A 14,704-nucleotide genomic window follows, 5' to 3' on the forward strand; every position below is an offset into this window, starting at 1 on the left:
TTTCTTATTTATTGTCTCGTAGTTGCCATCTGTTCAGTGCAGCCTCCTGTTGTCTCTGCACTGATACTTACCTCATAAACTCTTTGGGCAAGCACATCTCTTTGTCTGTAGGAAACTTGACCTAAAATTTATGTGGCAATACAGGTAAAATAATAATAGCAATTATAATTATATAAATAGTCTTCAGGTGTTGGGGGCAGCAAACAAAAAATTTACCATAAATCCTTATTTGTGTTTGTATTCCTCAGAAATAATCTTTCCAAAGTAGAAATACAGCCACATATGATTTAACCATATACAATAATGTGGTGGTTTTGATGGAAAATTTTTGACAAATCAAAAAATTTCAGTGGAGTTTTTTTGAGAGGAAGAGAGGTAAATGGATAACAAAATACCAGATTTTAATGAGCTGGAATTCTTCACAAAAACTATATCTATTTTATACTTGACAAAAGAAAACATATTGGCTGCCTCCCACCCCCAACCCTCCAAAATGTAATTCATTGGTCCAAATCCTACAAAATACCTAGAAGAAAAGTGAAAAAAAGAGAAAATTTAGTAGGGAACATACGTATTTCTCTAATGAAGCCAGCTATAAACTCATAAGAAACACAAATGACACTGATTGCTAGTACATTTTCATGGAAGTCATGATCTTTATTCTTTGACACAATGTGTGCATGTTTTAATTGTAAAATTTATAAATAAAGTCAATATTAAAAGGAGAAGTCTGTTAAAAAAAAAAAAGAAAAGTCAATGAGGCTATATTCTACTCCATGCCAGCTTTAAAAAGGAATTTTTAAAAGACCTGTCCAACTGATTGCTAAAATGATTCACTTGGATGGTCAAGGACTGCGAAAGAAATGGTTTCTGGCCTGATACAATTCTGTAGTAAGCAGAGGGTTGGCTGCTACATCACAGATGTTATTACATGGTGGGACAGAGCTGCACTGTTCTAGGGGGAGCTCTGGGAGTTATCAGGTGGATAATGCCTTTGTGCACTCCTTAGTGGGCCGTGGGAATGTGGCCAATGCACTGCATGTCCATGGGACAATGCACCTCTGTAGCTCGCCAGTTCTGATAAGTAATAAGCTGAGGAGGCAGAGCCATAGCCCTGCACCCTTCCGAACATCTAGCAATGCTTGACTTGTGCTATCCTTGCCAAGCCTTCATGCTAATGGAAAGCAGAGGATGAGGATGAGCCTCTACAGGATCAAAATCGGGAGCCCCTGGTGTTCCCTGTGAGCCCAGTTCTCACACGTGCATGCACATACACATATACATAACAGCTGAGCACAGTCTAACCCTAAATCTACGTATGAATGCGAAGCTGCAGGTCAAATTCTAAAGTCCTTAAATTGTGAAAATTTCCAGTGAAATCAATAGTATTCATTCCTGGGATGGTGAAGTGATCCATGCATGAGAAAGAGGAGGCCATAAGTGCATCCATTGTTCTAGAGCTGGTGAAAGCTGTTTCTGCCCTGGATGCTGGCTTAACTCCTAGCATTTGAAGACCAGCCAGGGACTACAGGGAAAAACATAATATTATCTCCACTCAGATATGGGGAGAAGGGATAAGAGGGTATGCTAAGTGACTTTATAATACAGAGGAGCGACAGGGCAACCATGAATTGGGCCTTCAGGGAGCTATTTCTGCATGAGGGCTGGCGGAAAAGAACTCCAGGACCTGGTCTGGAAGATGCGGTGTCAATGCTGCCTTTTTGAACTGTTGCAGGTTACTGTGGTCAGCTCCTGAGGGGTAGCTCACAGGAAAATGCCATCAAGTTGTACTTTCCCTTTTCTTCTTCAGTGACCCTTTCAGTTTCCGCCATAGACTATCCTTCCTCTTCATCTTCTTCTCCGCCATGGGCAGTGAAGACTCTTTCCTTCGGATTTCCCTCACTAGTCCATGGAAGACGTCATCAATGTAGAAACGGAGGGCAGCTGAAGTCTCAAAAAAGGAGCAGGAGTATTCTCTGGCTAAACTCATTCCTTCTTCAGTCGAAACCTACAAGGAATAAAAGGTCCATAAATATCAGCTAATCAACAGGACACCATTACAGCATGTGTAGTTTGACTTTCTGTATACCACTGGAGTGCCACTCTTGGGGCATTTCACCAATCTTTAATTTAACAGGGAAATATTCTAACAATACCACATAGACAAGATCCATGAGTGAAAAGATCAGTCTGAATCCATGAGATGTTTGAAAAGAGTATAGTGACAGTATTCATGCATTCCACCATATCTCTCTAATTCTGATGCACCGAATTTTCCAAGCATTTCGTTTCTTTAGTGCAGTAATCATATGAGGTTTGGAAGTGCTAATACCTTTACTGTATAGATTGGAACTGATGGCCAAAAAGACTTCAGTAGAATTATGGTCCTGGAAAAGCTCTATTTACCATTCACCTAATCCTGTAAGCAACTTGACTCTTTAAACACAGCAACTTTCATACCTTAAAATTGTTCAGGTACGTGAATTTCCGAATAGGCTTTGAAGTGTTTTGGTCTTGACAGGCCTGCAGTCCTATCACTTAGCTCATGCCTGAACTGCACAAAGATCCAAAATACATTTGTTTTTCAGCTCATCTTTCTTAAGTGGCCAAATGTACTTACTACTCTCAGAGAACATCCAGGAAATGTTTTCTTGTTTTTTGAGAAAAATTAAGGGAAGGAATTACTACGAATCTAGAGGGAACTGAGGCAGCTTTCTTTAATTTGCCTAAGTTTTGAAGAGGGCATGTTATTCCTAAAGTTTCCTCATTTGCTGCTTCTTGGTGGTTGATCCATCAGTCTGCTAAGAACGGTGCTCAGTATGCGGATTATTGTGTGGCTTAAATAGAGTGTAGATGCTTATCCTAAAGAATAATGATTTCCTCCCACTTCAGGGATTTTTTGCACTTCAGAAGCTCACCCAACAAGAAGTAGCAAGTCTACAGCAAAACAATGAGTGAATCCTATGAGCTTTGAAATTTCAGGCTAGCTTCCCAGCCAGTAGAATAACCTTTCTTCTCCATATTTGAATATAAAACTCTATGGATGAAACATAAGATGTGTATTCAAATTCAAGGTTGGAAATTCCAGCCTTTGTTTTTATCAGTATTTGAATACCATGATTATTTGAGTAACATTCAAACCATGTGGAAAATTAGATGAAAAAGCTGTTTGAGATTCCTGTAAAGAACAACCTAAATCCTCAGCTGTGAGAAGTCTCAATTGATACTGCCTACTGCAGAATGAATCTTGCTCTTATTCCTAGCTTCATGCAGCCAGTGTGCCATTTAAATTTATTAGAGATATAAACCCTAATGTTTCAGGGTATAAGCAAACCCTGTCATACCTACCATGAGGAAGAAAATGTCTGTAATGATCAGATTATGACCTCACATTATTGTATTTTTTGCATCTACCTGTAAAGCCAGACACAGTGGGAAACAGGTTTTCGGATGAAGCAGAACATCAGTCTGTTCCATCCTGGAAGTATGTCCACACCTGCTATGTGCCTACATAACACAGACCACAGAATTGTGCCCCAGCACCTTTGCACTGAGTCACAAACTTTGCAACAAGAGGATCATTCCTCTACATTACAGCTTTAATCTTAATTTAATTAAGAATATTGTAAGAGTAAGCACTGAGGTTGTATGCCAACCTGAATAATACTCACTGACACAATGAAAGATTGTTATTGTTTTCCAACTGCTATAATTGCCAACCTTTAGCAAAAGGAGATGGGTAGCAATATGGTCCTTGTTTTTCTCTGGGCAGCTGTGTAAGCAAAATGTGTGATTCAATATGTCTATTGGGCACCATTGAGAAATTGATTGCCTGGATAGAGGACTATTTTAGTCTACTTTGGACTTTTTAATCATTTTTTCCTGTTGCTGTACCTTGTTTTAGCTGAAGGAGGATTTTTTGTTTTATTTCATTTTGTTAAAGATACCGCAGTTCTGAGCAAACCATTATGCAGAGCTGCAGTTTCAGTGAAGATTTTATACATTCAATACCTAAAAGAAAAAAAAATCCACAAAAATTGAAACATCCTTATATTAAAAGGACGGTAAGGTTGCAAATATAATCAGAGTGCAAGCACAGCACTACTCAAATATCAGAAATTGCCATTCCCCTTTGCTCCATGGTTTTCCAGTCTTTGTCCATCTATTCCTCTTTCTTTTCTTTTCAAGGATCAAAATTACATTTTCTCCCACCTTCAAGCAAGAACAATTGCAAGGAAAACATGCTAAGCTCCATAATGAAAGACAAGACAACTACTAAAAGCTGTAAGAACTGGAGCATTCTCAGGAGAAATAAGTAGTATAGAAAAACTTGTTCCCATCTTCTGTGTGGCTGGTGGCAAAGGCTTGTAACTTGGCCAAATTTGTCTGGCTTTCTATAAAGGTGTTTCCAGAGTTTCCTGCCAAACTATGGAGACAACATTAAAGTCATTAATAGAAATAATTAATTCACAAAGCAAAGTAATTCAGCATGAGAAGGACAGCTGGCATAAACAATTTCAGGCCATTTAGTCAAAGTTTTTTAGCTTCAAGGCTGAAAACAGGCTTTTCTGAAGTGCAATGCTATCATAATCACAGCTAGTGCTTCCAGCACCACTGAAAATACAAGTATAGTAATTTAATCTGTTTGCTGAAGAAACTGTAAGTATAGAGACCTGTTTAGAGGAAAAATACACATTTTTGCTTTCAGTTTGTAATGTGTCCAAGAGACTAGACACCTATGAAATTAGAAACATGGGATGAAGCCCTTGATAAGGTCACTGATGTTCCACATAATTCTAGGGATTTACATTGTTCACACCTTATTGCCAGAAGAAAAACTGTATCACAGAAAACCAACCCAAATCGGCACAGCTCAGAGACTTGTTGACAAACCGCAGCTTCCACAGGAAGATACGATCTGTCAGCGTGACACGGACAGATAGGTCAGGGAGTGAGGTCATTCTATTGAATATATATCTGGGAAATATAGCTTTATATCTCGTCTTCAGAGTAACCCTCTGTGATTGAATCTGGCATTGTTTCCCTGAGTATAATTCTGGTAATATTGATTCCAATTTAGCTCATTCTTTCACTGGTAAACCTTAACAAGAGAATGAAGGAGGAAGGCTGAGGTAGTGAAGATAATGAAAGATGAAGAGTAAAGGGATGGCACAAGCTTTTCGTGTCTGATCCAACCTTCGTTTGAAAACCGCAGGAGCCTACGGGGCTTTGGATCAGGCCTTATAGAAGCACAGCATGAAGAACGCCATGTAACTGAAGAGCAAGATTGCCTGAAGGACAAGTCAGTGAAATGGGCAGTGGAGCCTTGTGAGCAGGATGTGTGAACCCTGGGGTAATGAATGGGCTTCTCACATCTTCCTTGCAAAGTGAATGGTTCTGAGAGTCCAATTTGGTATGCGTGAGGTGAGAGGGAAGGTACACCAGTTATAGCATTTGAACTGTGGACAGCACACAGGAACATAGGCTGAATTTGGGATTTTTTCCTCTCTAGATAGTCCAGGGCAGCTGGAACGCAGCTTTGGAATGAAGCAAAGCTTCATAAAGACAGGAAGTATTCTCTGTCTGCAAACAGCATTTTACAGCATTAAGATTCTGTTTGTGGCTTTTGCAAACCTCCTTTGGAAAATTACAAGTGAGATTAACTGCAATGCTGACAGCCCGTGAAAGCAGTGATGGATGAGATGCCATCTTTAAGACAGCCAGCTCCCCACTAAGGTCAGCTCCTGCACAACCAAAAGGACAGCGCAAAGCCACAGGGGCTAGAGAGTGGGTGGGTAGGCACTGGCAATCACTGGCCCCCATATGCAGAACATAAAAATATCTGGACCTGAGAAGAGAAGCACAAACAACTAAACAGATCAATAGTCTATCTGTGCCCTTGGATTGTCATTAGCTGGAAAGTCTCCATCAGGATCAGCCTATTTTCTGTTTAGATTTGTCTCTCCTTTGGTCAAGGCAGCAGCAGCAGCATCTTAAAGTAGATTTCATTCAGAGAGCCTGTATTAGCAGCATCAGCAGAATCACCTTGGCTGAGCCAGTGTTGGTCATCACGCAGGAAAGCAATGAATTTCCACGTGTGCATCTCACCCTGCAAGACTGGGAATTAGCGCTGCCTGCCTGAGATGGCTTTTGCAGCTGTCCACCAGTGATTAGGAGCTCCAGGTTGCCATGGAGAGGTCTGGAGGCTGCAGGTGAAGTACTAATGGTTGCAAGGATTCACCTCCATATTAGTTACATAGACTTCTATCCTGGCAGCCCTCATTTGCTTTGCGATGGGAAACAGAGTGGTAATTTAAGACCAAAAGCTTCATTCTGAGAATGGTTGCTGCGGGAGACATGGGGGCTCGCTCACAAATCAGAGCCAGGAGGGGATACAAGTTGCTCAGCACAGTGCTCATTTAATCTTGTTGAGGCTAATAGGAGGAATTCCAGTGGATTTTGATCAAGCACTGTATAGACAGTATTTTTGATGGGCAGTAATTTATATGAGCTGTAAATGATTTAGGAACTTTTTATAAACATAGGGAGGGAAGTAGCATCTTAATCAGCAGGCCCTATTTGTACCATAGCAACTAAAAAGAGGAGTACGAGAAGCCACGGGTACTCTGAATGATATCTAAGAAAGATCCCTGTCCCCTCCCTTCACTTCTGGATGTCGAAGCCATACCCCAGCAGGAGCCCCATTCTGGAAAACAAGCAGCTGAATAGCAGGTCATGAATCAGAGAGAGGCAGAAATTCCAGAAGAATCCATACAGAAGTCCATGTCCATTCCCATCACAATCCCTTTCTGCAGCATGTCAGAACAAACATAATACAGAAGCTCAAAACTGGTAACATGCCACAGGAAAAGAGCTTGAGAGATCAAAGGTATTGACAATATCCTGGGTCTACAACAAGAGAAAACTTACAAGGGAGAAAGAGAAAAATAATCCGAGTGAATCTCATCGTGTACTATGAAAGGGAGCAAAAATTGGGTATTGCTTATCTGACATGAATGACAATTTGTTATTAATTTCAGTTCTGAATTTATGCCTAAGGAACCCCCACCTAGCACCTGAGAGGTTTCTCAGTACTGATGAACAGCAATCAGGATTGATCAATTTTTACTAGTCGTAGTTCCTCACTGTCTAAGGTACCAGGAAAATATAGGTGGTCCCTGACCTACCCAGTAATCTGGACGGGGACAAGCTCTATATTTTGATAGGTAGGATTGGGTCTAGCGGAGCTTGAACTGAACTTTCTTATGTTGCCACTTTCCTTTCCTAGAGTCAAGCACTTTGACTGTAAGTATTTGATTGCTGTTTTAAGAAACATTCAGCCCAATCCACTAACCAAAAGCACATCTATTATACCTATGTCATTTCTGACAGTTGTTTATTTTTTCCTCAAACAAATGTTGCATCAACACACATGGTGGCAGAGGCTTTGTACAGGCTGGTTTAAGGGTCTTTCCAAGTGTGAAATACTATTGTTCAGGTCAAAGCTGAAATACTTGGATATTACAGCAGTAGCTGGAGTTTGAAAACCTGAGCAGAACCAGATAGAAAAGAAAAATCAATCTTTCTGTCTTTTCAAGACAAGCAGCACTGTTGTTATTTGTTCACATAATATTTGTCATGGAATATTTTCTGAAAAAAAGAAAAAAATGCTCCAAGCCCTTTTACCCTTCTGCTCTTTTTTCAGATATTTACATTTATAAACTGTCTATCATATCCTTGCCACTGAACAATGACATTCCTGAAAGTAGGGGGAAAAAGATCAAGTGGAAATCAATTCAGGATGAAAGAAGTGTTGAAGATTAGGCTTTGTGAGTAACAAGTATTTCCTCTTTGTGGCCAAACATTCAATATGACTATGTTTCAGATCTAAAAAGTGCACATTACTAAAGTAAAACAAAAATACTGGGGGTTGGTTAAACATTCCAGTTTTCATTCCTTCAACCCAAGCCTTCTCTTTTGTGTCAGGATTTTTAATTTCATTTCAAAGTGAATTATTGTTTGAAAATATTATCTTGAAACTTCTCCTTCTGCAAATGTAAAAATTAAGCATTTTAACTTTTACCTATCATCAAATTCACAAATGTTTAAACTGCAATTGCCAATTTCTTTTGGCCAAAATTCCACTAGAATTCACAACTAGTTTTACCTGACAAAGTTCTGCATGTTTCACTCAACAAAACATGTGCACATCACTTTTTCCTCAGTCCTTGGGGAAGTAGACACCGCTTTTCAACAGCCTGAGCAGCAAATGAGTAACCTGCTGCAGAAATGTGAGAGGAGAATTTCATGTCAACACCATTGCTCTTAAATCCATCTGAAAGTCTTCAGAAGTAATTAGTTGAGCAAACCTCACTCCGACTTTGTGGCAGGCAATTCTGCATGCTCAGCTTTGCTGGTTTTCTAGATTACAAGGCTAGATGAGATAAAAGCTGCCATACAATTAATCATTATTGTGAGTCTGTTGCAATTAGTTCAGTTCCTCCTTCTCCCTTCCCAGAGTTATGTGAAAGCTGGTGTCTCATAAGACTGCCCATGTTTTCCATCCTACCTTGCCACTTTGTGATCCTCTTTACTGATTTCACACTTCAGAATTATTAGTGGTCAGAATGGGATATAGCATGAATGACTGACCATTAACCACTGGATCCCCAGGTCAAGTGGAAGTTTGAGGGTAGGGAGGACTAGCAGAGTGGGTGAAGGAGAAGATGTGGTCTTGCTGTGCAAACTTATGCCCTACTGGACATCCAAATGGCATCGAAATGGCACAGGGCACGGTACTGATATGTCTCATGCCCTCAGCTGTTCTAACCTCTGGCAGCACTCCTGCTCAGATATTCCTTCCCTTCTCTTTCTTTAACTGGCCTCTGCATATGAACAGGAATGAATCCATCTGGAAAACTCAGCTTTAGTAGTGCAGAAAATAATAGGATTGTCTGGGAGTTCTGCAATAAGCTTTGGGGCTTATTTTTAGGGGATGGAGGATGGGGAGTGTGGATTGTAAAACCACTTTGCACAGTTTTTAAGGAAAACTGTACAATAGTCTCAAAAAAAATTAAATTTCTAGTCAAAACCAGAGAGACTCATCTGCAGATTATCTGCACCCCAGCTCGTTAGTCACTAAGTTGGGACATGAAACACTAAGCTTAGACTCCCTGTTCTGAACCAGGAATAACCATAGTTTCATTTGATCCAAATGAACTGCAAATTGTTAAGGCTAAGAAAGTATTCTGACGAAACATCAGTGCTTTGTTCTTATACTTTTTCTTATTGGCCACTGTTAGATCAGACTGACATTTTTTCTGACCTGCTATGGTCATTGCTAATGTTCTTATATAAAGACTTTAAGCCACTATTAGCTTTTTCATTATATGAATCTCTCTCACACTTTGTTATAAAAAAATTTTCTAGATCCCATGTTGATTCTCACTTGCATTATTTCTTGAAATTGTTTATGAATGTTTTGGGATGGAGATTGTTTTATTGCCCAGCATAAACAAGGTAGATTTCTGCCTACTAGAGAAATCCATTCCCTCCCTTTTGGCCTGTTTTTCCACATTTTGGATCCACAAAGTCATTTTAATGGGGCAGTTCTGCCTACAAGTAATTTAGTTCTTTTTTGCAACATTCTTGCTAATGTTCTTTTGAGTAAAGAAAAAAAATTTCTGTGTGGCTACCTAGACAGGCATGAAACAAGCAAAACACAGGAAGCTCCCAGATCTAGTGTTTACACTTTCTAGTAATGTTACGTCATTATTTCACAGATTAAATGTTAAATAATTAGATCAGCATCTCATTTCAAGTAAATATCACTAAGGAGTCAGGGTGCTGTCTGCAGGTTAGGCTCTAAAGTTGTTCTTCTTTACTACAGACTGCATTCTTTTGGCTTTATCTTGTGAAAGGCAAGATTGATGAGTGAGATAAGACAACTTTGTACTAGGAAATGTTTCCAGAAAGATGGCCTGAGGACATGACTGAATTGGATGCTCATAGCCACATGATCTTGCATCAGTCAGAGATAGCTCTGGGTCTAATTTGAAGAGAATCTGTGAGTGTTAAATCTTTAGCATCAGTCTTCAAGATGAACAAGTAAGGGTCAATTGCTCAAAGCAGTTTTTCAAAGATCTGACAGTTTTCTAAATTGTCCATCATCTTTAAAGGTACTCTGATTGCACCACTCAGCAGAAGATAGAGATGGTCATAAGATGACAAAAAGAGGACGTTTCTACATCAGTTCAGCCTGTGAACATTCACAAAAAAATCAAGGAATTAACTGTGGTTTTAGGTTCACAAGAGAGGAAATTGTTTCAATTTTTTCTCCTCAACAAAGAATTTCTTAATTATCATCTGCTAAGAACAGATGGCTATCAAAAGATTTTCATGTAAAGGAAGCTGCAAATGTTGCTTATTTAGACTTCTCAGACTTTTTTTAAAGTAAATGGTAAATTAGAAGTGTTGAACTCTTACTTATTATAACACTGAAAGTCATGTCTACTGCTTTAGGGGCACAAAGTATAGCCAGCTCCCAATATTTTTCTCTCTCTCTAGGCTACATAGGCCATTTTCATTTATGTGTTAAAATATTCAGGTTTCACTAGTCACTTGAATTCAGCTCTTGATTATGATGGAGACGCTAAGCAGACTGAGTACTGAATAAATCTCTATAAAAACATAATATCCTATAAAAATCGCTCTGTCATTATATTAGCACTACTTTGAAGATAGAATAAATATCGCCTCCAGCAGCAATGCTTTGTTCAGAGAGCACTCAATTGACATGGCAAGATAACAAAACAGAGCAGAAGCCAGTGAGGAAGGCAGAGCAGGATGCTGGTTTCAGCATGCTATTTTCAGCATTGTCTACTGAAGACTGGGGAATGAGACTCAAAACCTGAAGGAGATGAGAGCAAAGTCTGGAAAGCCACACAGAAAATGAGGGAAAGGCAGAAGCAGCCGTGTCTTTATTTGTGTGTGTTTGTACATACAATCACAAAAGAGAACTGTAAATAAAAAGAAAACAAAAATATTAGTGATTCACACCCTTGAATCTGTATAATCTTTTGAGCAAACATATCCAAACTGTTTGTCCAGTTGAATGTGTCATTTTAAGACATATAATTAGATGAGTGGAACTACCTAAGTGCTGAAAGTTCCCTTTATGCTTAAATATCTTGTTCAATGTGGTTTCCAACATTGGACTAAAAGGGTCACAAAGATATCTGTTCCAAATGCAGCAGATAGATAGGGTTGTGTGTCCTGACACCACATATTGCTTCACACTATGTGGAGTGCAATGCACATATTCTGGTGTACAGTTTTCATGTCTAAACATACTCCTAGACACAGCTTCCAAGCAGATAGAGAACATTATACTAAGCTCCTGGCAATGAAAAGAAATTCACAACAAATCTCTCCCTTCCCCCTCCACGCAATTCTCATATGCTGTGATCTGGCGATTCTATCTCGTCTGCTGAAGTGGGTATTCTACAGAAAGGAGACAGGGAAGGAATTTATAATGGGTTTATAGAGATTTGGACTGCAATGGATTTTTTTTTTTTTTCCAGAAGTCCTTTGCTGAAGTAAGGAAGCATTGCAAATGTACGAGGTATCAAACTGCCATTATGCACTAGTTACGGAACAATGTTTCACCTTTCCACCTACTACTTGAGTTGCTTTTCAAAGTGAAAGTTAGTGCAATGACAGGGGGAGGTTGTTTCAGGAAACAAGTTTTGTTGTTGTTGTTGTTGTTGTTGTTGTTGTTGTTGTATTTTCCTGAAATCTGTAATTTAATTTTCAGGTTTTAGTAATTTTGGAGTTTATTGGGAAGGTTTTATCAAGCCATCTTGTTAAGGAGGACACTTGCACAGTATCTTTATTAAACTAATGACATTGATCTTTCCCATGTCCGTATCAGTAGAGGCAAAATATTACACTTTTGCAGAATATGAATTAACTATGGAAAATTCATAGGTGCTTCTCTGATGTGCTGCTACTTAGCTCCTTTTTTATATGTTGAAAAGAGGGCTTATGGGTAAGCAAAGGGTCTTCTCTTGGTCACAGGAACACTGGAAAAGTGTCCCATGACACAGGAACCTTAAAATGGACATGACAGCTGCATAAAGGGCATCTACTTAGCTCCATTCATGGTCCCAGGAAGATGTGATCTGCCAGCATGGAAGATGCATAATAAAATACTGAGTCTGAAGAACTGCATATGAAGGGGATAACAATAAGAAATCAATGTGCTGAAGGAGGAAAATTAAAAATCTTAAATGGCCAGTGGGTAGGAAGAGCTGTAAGAATGCATTTAACTAATTAGACATAACAAGCTCTCATATTGCCTGCTAACCCAGCTCGAATTACCTCACTTTTACTGCGGGCTAAGAACGCACACTTGGTAGTTACCGTGATAACTTGTTCATTTATCTGTGGTTAGCTTGTCCTATTGGCAAGCTCCCCATTCAGCAGGCAGTATTTTTGGATATCCCTTCTGTATTTGCTGCCTCTGTGGTTTGATTTTTATATGGGAGATCAAACACTTTAAAGTGTGTGTGTGTGTGGTGGGGAGGGGGGGGTAACAACTAACAGCTGGCAGAATCTTAACTGTGTTGAATATGGCCCCAAACTTTCTTGAGTACATCCCCAAGACATCTGAGAGACTTTACTAACAGAAACTTAAGGAATGATGACTGTCTAGGATTAATCAGCTTTTTTTTTTTTCCTAGAATCTTAGTTTTGGACTAAGAAACCTAAAGGGTCAGCTGGGATGCTAGCCCAAGTAGTTCATATTTATTGCCACAGAGAACAGGAAACAGTGGAGGGACAAGAAGAGACGAAGGTGGAAGGACAGTGCTGGGGAGGAAGCACAGATTACATCTGTATTACGCTAGCTTGGGAGTATAATGAGAGAACAGACTCTTAAAAAACAGAATGGCAGAAAGCCCATGCTAGAAGTATCTGTTAAACCTCCTCAACGCATGATGTATCTATCCAGTTATGCACATATTTTTATGTATATATATGTATAAAAGACACTCTTTTAATACACCCTGGGAGCCCTAATCACAATTACAGCTGATGAACTCATATTCTTATCCAGTGTAATAGGCTTTTTATTCCTCTGCTGACAGAGATGGAGCACAATTTACCTAGAGGCGTGTGTGAACATGCATATACACACACACATGCATTTGCTTACAAATGCTGCTGGGATTTAGCCCAAGCCTCTCCAATATACCTGGCAGAAAATGTTGGCCTTACAGCGAAATTTGGCTGTGGATGCTGACAGAACACTGCTTTAAAAAGTCCCTTTGATATCAGGAGGCATTCAGCATCAGCTCCTCTGTGGATTACAGCTATTTTCTGACATTTATTTATTTCCTGTGTTTTAGTCAGCTGGCTAGTTCAAACCTGAAGTCTGGCCAGACTCTGGAAAAGGCATTGAAGAGCACTGAAAAGAGAGTGCATGTACTGCAGACACCACAAGCCAAAGTGCCCTCCTGCCTCTCCTGAAGACTTTGCAGAAAATCCGAGAGGAAAAGTGATGTGTCATAATGTGGAGTACAGCAAGCCAAGTAAACTGCTGCTTCTCTTTTCTCCCAGACAGAAAAGATGGAAAATAAAGGACAGAAAACAGTTAATAATTTAAGATTAATATACAAATAATACTAAAGGGGAAACAACTAACGTAAAAATTATTCTGGGGGTGGGGGAGAAAGAAAGGTAAAGCTTTTCAGGAGTAACCTAGTCTGGCTGATGAAACATTAACAATATATAATCCTTGATAATCAGGGCAGCTAGTAGGTAAATCTAGAACTGTAAGAGATCACCATGCATGCCTGGATGAGCATAATCATGGTTCATATTACAGGTAGAATGAAAATGTAACTCAACCACATAGGTATAACAGTACAACACAGGCATCCAATATTTCATTTGACGTCACTGAAGAAGTTTGCTTACAGTTTCCTAATGTCTGTTTTCTCAAAATACATAAATAAGTCTGGATTTAGGGGAAGAAAATTGCTGGTACTAAAGCAACAGCTGGTGAAAAACAGTGACTGCTTGAAGCCTTAACAGTTGCTGTCACTAGCAATTCAGGACACGTTATCACCCCATTATTTTTTTACCCTTAGGAATAAAATGGGTGTTATTAAATGTTTTAGAAAGTGCCAATTGCCTGTGGTAAAGTTTTGTTATACTCGATGTAAGGAATCTTAATAAGAAGACAGGTATGATATCTGTGAGTCAAGCTCAGAGAGAAAATAATGTGAATCCCATTTCACATAGAAGAGAGTGTTACTGTCGTTGACACCACAAATACTGTTTAAAAAAATCATTTTCCATAGAGAAATCAGAGAATCATAGCATAATTTGGTTGGAAGAGGCCTCTGGATGTCATCTAGTCCAAACTCCTGCTCAAAGCAGGTCCAACTAGACCAGATTGCTCAGGACCTTGACCAGTCACATTCAGTCATTTTGAACATCTCCAATGATGGAAATCCCACAGCCTCTCTCAGCGATTGTTCCAGTGTTTGACCACCCTCATGGTGCAAAAAAAAAAAAAAAAAAAAAAAACTTCACATATAATCAGATTTTCCTGGGTTGCAGCTTGTGTCTTTTGCATCTCACCCTTTCATTGTGCATCTCTGAGATGAATCTGGCTCTGTCTTCACTCTGCCTATTA

General features: G+C 39.4%; 1 protein-coding gene across 1 annotated transcript in view; it reads right to left on the reverse strand.

The window, feature by feature from the left end:
• Positions 1 to 636: 636 nt before the first annotated feature.
• LOC112985109 (GTP-binding protein Rit2) overlaps positions 637 to 14,704 on the reverse strand; it is a 176,614-nt gene continuing 162,546 nt past the window's right edge. The window contains exon 5 of the mRNA XM_026103494.2: positions 637 to 2,008. Within this exon, the coding sequence (XP_025959279.1) occupies positions 1,781 to 2,008 (228 nt within the window). The 3' untranslated portion in view covers positions 637 to 1,780. The remainder of the gene's footprint in view (positions 2,009 to 14,704) is intronic.

This window comes from Dromaius novaehollandiae, chromosome W, assembly GCF_036370855.1.
Source record: "Dromaius novaehollandiae isolate bDroNov1 chromosome W, bDroNov1.hap1, whole genome shotgun sequence".
NCBI classification, from domain to species: Eukaryota; Metazoa; Chordata; class Aves; order Casuariiformes; family Dromaiidae; genus Dromaius; species Dromaius novaehollandiae.